General features: G+C 47.0%; 1 protein-coding gene across 1 annotated transcript in view; it reads left to right on the plus strand.

The window, feature by feature from the left end:
- Window positions 1-5,708, plus strand: part of Pabpc1l (poly(A) binding protein cytoplasmic 1 like) — a 31,369-nt gene that overhangs the window by 20,032 nt on the left and 5,629 nt on the right. Inside the window, exons 8-10 of the mRNA XM_031373742.1 lie at window positions 2,181-2,429; window positions 3,340-3,430; window positions 4,165-4,281. Coding sequence (XP_031229602.1) covers window positions 2,181-2,429; window positions 3,340-3,430; window positions 4,165-4,281 — 457 coding nt within the window. The remainder of the gene's footprint in view (window positions 1-2,180; window positions 2,430-3,339; window positions 3,431-4,164; window positions 4,282-5,708) is intronic.

Genomic DNA, 5,708 nt, shown 5'->3' on the forward strand with positions numbered 1-5,708 from the left:
GGATGTTTTGGGTTAGGAGCTTTTTTGCTTTTTGCATTTTCTTTGACTGTTGTGTCAATGTTTTTTCTATGATGTCTTCTGCCCCTGAGATTCTCTCTTCTATCTCTTATATTCTGCTAATGATGCTTGTGCATCTATGACTCCTGACCTCTTTCCTAGGTTTTCTATCTCCATGGTTGTCTCCCTTTGTGATTTCTTTATTGTTTCCATTTACATTTTTAGATCCTTGATGGTTTTGTTCATTTCCTTCACCTGTTTGATTGTGTTTTCCTATAGTTCTTTAAGGGATTTTTGTGTTTCCTCTTTAAGGGCTTCTAGCTGTTTATCTGTGTTTTCCTGTATTTCTTTAAGGGAGTTATTTATGTCCTTCTTAATGTCTTCTATCATCATCATGAGAAGTAATTTATATCTGAATCTTGCTTTTCCAGTGTGATGGTGTGTTCAGGACTTGCTATGGTGGGAGAACTGGGTTCTGATGATGCTAAGTAACCTTGGTTTTTGTTGCTTATTTTCTTACACTTGCTTCCCTCCATCTGGTTAACTCTAGTGCTACCTGCTCTGACTAAATCTGACTGGGGCCTGTTCTTCCTGTGATCCTGGTTGTGTCAGAACTCCTCAGAGTCAAGCGGTCTCTGTGATCCTGTGATCCTGGGTTGTTATAGTGCCTAGGAGTAGAGCCACCTCTGGGTATTATGGGACTCGCTGCAAAATTTGCGCCCAAGGTCTGCTGTGCCACTGGGCTGGTGGAGTTTCTGTGTGCCTGGGCCTCACTGTTCCCAGTTACTCCCGGTGTTGGGGCAGATGTTATATCCTCCTCACCTCTGATCCTAAGATCTGGGGGGTGTTAGAGCGCCTAGGAGTGGCGCTTCCTCTGGGTGTTGTGGGACTGACTCCAGAATTTGTGCCCAATGTCTGCTTAGGGCACTGGCACAGACAGACCGACATGCTATATGTTGTTAATGTTTTAAAGCTAAGGGTCATCATAATAGCAGCACGAATAGAGAGCAAATTGTGATCACCATTAGAATGACATAAAGATATTTGTTTTCACAAGCAAGTCACAGGCATGGCCGACACTGCTATGCTTCCTTTTTGCTGCTCATTTCTGTAATTGAAATAAATAAAGACACTTTGCACAATTCCATCTATGCCCCTCCCTTTGGGTCTATAATCCAGAGGTGTGGCAGTTTGAGAGTCACTGTCACAACATGAGATCTGCTGGAGTGGCGCTTTAAAAAGACTCTTGCCTCTCAGGCCTGAAAAAGGTTAAGAATGCCCTCTGCATCTCATCTGTGGAAAGATGAGGATGATTAGTTCAAAAGCTCTGATCCGAGCAAAACCTGGAAGTAGAACAGCAGCTAGTTGACAGGAACTAGCAGTCAACAGCGGTGAGGGAACTCTGGGTCTGAGATATACAGAAATCTCTGTCTCTGTCTCTGTCTCTGTCTGTCTCTGTCTCTGTCTCTGTCTCTCTCTCTCTCTCTCTCTCTCTCTCTCTCTCTCTTATTCGGGGGTTTTTGGGTCAGAGACAAGGTCTCACTGTGTAACTAGGATGTCTTTGAACTAACTAGGTTGTGCAGGCTGGCTTTGGACTCACTATGTAGCACAGGCTGGCTTTGGACACACTATGCAGCGCAGGCTGGCTTTGGACTCTCAATGATCCTCTTGCCTTGGCTTCCCCAGTGCTGGAGTAACAGGTGCACACCACCACACATCGCTCTCTGCAATGCTCTTTAAGCTTTTCTGGAAGTCTAAAGTAATAAAGTCTAAAGTCCAAATTTATAAGGTAAGAAGGCAGCTGAGAAAGTCTGTTGCAAACTTCTGAAGAACCCAGCCTCATGCCTTGAGGAGGAGTAGAAACCACCAGAGTGTCTTGAGTCCTGGTTGTGCTTGAGTCACCAGGTAGGTGGCCTTGGACAAGTCACTCTTGAGCCACCATTTTCCCCTGTAAAGGGGAAGCCGTGGTTCCTCCCTCACCAGGAGGCTGGGTGTGAGCCACAAAGGCTCGTGAAGTGTGTGGCACACAGTAGGCCTCAGTAAATGAGGGGTGTATGATTCGTCCCATTATCACAGTATGTCTCAGGTTCTGCTGAGTGGTGGGTCTGGTCCCGGGGAGAAGCGTGTATCCCAGGAGTCTTGCTTCCTTGTGCCCAGCAACCCTTGTCTCATCTTGCTTTTAGGTGATGACAGAAAGTAGCCACAGCAAAGGCTTTGGCTTTGTGTGCTTTTCCTCTCCAGAAGAGGCAACGAAGGCCGTGACAGAGATGAATGGGCGCATCGTGGGTACGAAACCACTATATGTGGCCCTGGCACAGCGCAAGGAGGAGCGGAAGGCCATCTTGACCAACCAGTATAGGCGACGCCCCTCTCGCCCTGTCTTGAGCTCCTTCCAGCAGCCTGCCAGCTACCTGCTCCCTGCTGTACCCCAGGTGACAGTGTGTCTACAGCTCCAGCCGGGGGACAGAACTTCACAGACAAACAGAGATTCTGTCGAAAAGACCATGGACAAGATGCTCCAAGAGGCCCTTAGAGCCTCACTTGCTCCATCTTTAAAGGGGCCTCCACGCTCTCTTGTCTTCCAGTCTGTGTGAGATTCCTGAAGGTTGTCTGGCAGGGACCCTGTGGTTAAATGTGTTTTGGAGGTCTTGAATTAAGTATCAAAGCCTGAATTTCTTTCTTTAAAGATTGATTTATTTTATGTATGTGAGTACACTGTCACTGTCTTCAGACATACCAAAAGAGGGTGTCAGATCCCATTACAGGTAGTTGTGAGCCACCATGTGGTTGCTGGGAATTGAACTCAGGACTTCTGGAAGAATTAGACGGTGCTTTTAATTACTGAGCCATCTCTTCAGCCCCAGAATTTCTTTATTGTATCAATTATCTTCCCCAGTTATGTCAGCATTCATCGACCACCCCCCCCCCCACACACACTCAAGCAGCCACAGTGCCTGTAGCATTTTCCCAACTCAGATGGTCACACAGCTGCCCTAGCTGTTTGTGTTCTGAGGTCCATGCTAGGGAAGACCTCCTAGAACTCAGAGCAGTAGAAAGATATGTGTGATTGAAGATCAGCTGCTAACATCATTTAGCAATTGCTTGAGCTGGAACAAATTAGAGCGATATGCTTTATCGAGGTCCCTGGACCAGAGTAAGGAACAATGGTTGAGATAAATCTGAGATCCTGCTCTGAGGGGCTTAGGGATATGGGGAGATGGGAAGAGAGGGTGAATCTTTCATGGAGGCCTAAGCTGTTTCCTGCAGGGGATAGTGTGTTTCTCACATTGGTGTCCTTGAGAAGATGCGAAGCCCCTCACCTCAGATCCTCTTCTTCCACAGTCTACAGCCCAGGCTGTATACTACAGTTCTGGCTCCATAGCTCCAATGCAACCTGACCCCAGGTGGACAGCCCAGCCACATGGACCTCCGTGTAAGTGACCTTAGCCCTTTCTACCTTCAGCCTGGCTTATGGATGTGAGCCCTAGGAAAAGAGACAGACACTATGGGATCAAACCCGGCTTTGCATTTCTCAGAATTGGTTACCTTACCCAACTCCTTTGAGCCTCAGTTTCCCCTCCCCGACTAGGGACTAAATGTTCATGAAACAGCAAGCACTATGGCAACCCTGGCAAGGACACATAGCATGGCCATCATCAGTGCTCTCCATGGCAACCCTGGCAAGGACACATACATAGCATGGCCATCGTCAGTGCTCTCCAAAGGCTAGCCCTGATTTGGGGCTGAAAATTCTTGCAAAGCAGACGATAAAAAATGAAATTGCTAATGAATGGCCTCTCAAGAGTCAAGCTTACACACAGATCTCTTTGGACTAAAGTGAATGATCAGGGTACTTGAAAACTCAGAGCCTGGGGAGATATGAGATGGTTTTGGGTTTTCTCATTGCAGATTTCTGTGCACCCTCCATAGAGTTCTTGGTCTAGGTAAATTCTCTCTCTCCCCCCTCTGTCTCTGTCTCGGTCTCTCTCTCTCTCTCTGTCTCTCTCTCTGTCTCTGTCTTTCTCTGTCTTGGTCTCTCTGTCTCTCTCTCTCTGTCTCTGTCTCTCTCTCTCTCTCTGTCTTTCTCTCCCCTCTGTGAACTTAGGGCACAGTGTGGTACTTTGATGATCACCTGAAACCTCTCTCTGTTTTTCTCTATGCTATAAGCTACCTGCCCTCCAGCTGCCTCAGTGGTCCAGCCTCTAAGCACGGTGCAGCATCCCTGTATCCACCTCAGCACTGCCAGCCAGGCCTCCAGCCAGGTGCCTCACACGCAGAGAGTAGGTGAGTGTGAGTGAGTGTTGCCAGGAATTGGATTGGAAGGGTGTCAAAGAGTGAGAAACCGGAGATTGGCAGTGGAGGTAAGCTTTGACCAGGCTCCATAGTGACCTTGCTTCCGTGGTGAGCCAGCCTGGCTTTGGAGGGTGTCCGTTAACATAAATGTTAGCATGGCATCCAGCCCTTGGGTGTCACTTTGGGAATCTTGCAGATTGCTGTCTCTGCCGACTCAATCTTTAAAGTAGGGATAAAAATCGTGTGCCCATTTTGTTGGGAGGATTAGTGAGTTCACAAATGGAAGGATTTGCGTCTTAGCGAATATGAAAGGTGCTGTGGCTTGGAGACAGGTGTATCTGTTGCTAATCTTCATATCTCTATGCTGGCCCTATGCTCAGCACTGGGGTGGGGTGTTCTTTAGGGATTCTGCATAATGAGTCAGATGAAACCTCTGGTCTTCTGTCGCTGCCAGGTTTCAACACCCAATGGTCATTGCTATAGTCTTCAACTGTAGTAAAATACACACAATGTATAATTGACTGCTTCACTATTTTTTAAAGGTTTATTTATTTTCATTTTATGTGCATGAGTGTTAGCCTCCACATACATATTTGTAGCATGTGTGTAGTGCCATGGAGGTCAGAGGAGGGTGTTGGATACCCTGGAACTAGAGTTACAGACAGTTGTGTATTGTATGGGTGCTGGGAAGTGAACCATGGTACTACGCAAGAACAGTGAGAACTTGATTGTTTTTAAGCCCGTAGTTTAGAGGCATCCAGTACGTTCACAGAGCTGAGTATAAACTGCAGCCATTGCCACCACTGTCTCGAAAACAAAGCTTTCCACCAGCCACAATTCCTAACTCATGATTCTTTCCAAACTCTGAAAACAAACCCATCCTTTTTTTTGCCTCTTTGAATTTGCACTTGATCTTAGCCAAAAGGCTGAGAAGCAATTGTCCCTCTGACTCTGAGTGTGGTTACTTCAAGTAAATGGCATCGGACTCTCGGTGCTTTGTGACTAGCTGTCACTTAGCACGGTGTCCTCGAGATTCATCGATGTTTCTGCAAGATGCGATGTCTTGCATATGTAGATTCCATGTCTTTTGGGTATGCATCCACCTGTTGAACACACGCACTGCTTTCACCCGTGGGTTCTTGTACACAGATATGGCCACTGCTTTCACCCGTGGGTTCTTGTACACAGATATTGCCACTGTTTTCACCTGTGGGTTCTTGTACACAGATATTCCCACTGCTTTCACCCGTGGGTTCTTGTACACAGATATTGCCACTGCTTTCACCCATGGGTTCTTGTACACAGATATTGCCACTGCTTTCACCCGTGGGTTCTTGAACACAGATATTCCCACTGCTTTCACCCGTGGGTTCTTGTACACAGATATTGCCACTGCTTTCACCCGTGGGTTCTTGTAC

The sequence above is a fragment of the Mastomys coucha genome, unplaced genomic scaffold (genome assembly GCF_008632895.1).
Source record: "Mastomys coucha isolate ucsf_1 unplaced genomic scaffold, UCSF_Mcou_1 pScaffold15, whole genome shotgun sequence".
Taxonomy (NCBI): Eukaryota; Metazoa; Chordata; class Mammalia; order Rodentia; family Muridae; genus Mastomys; species Mastomys coucha.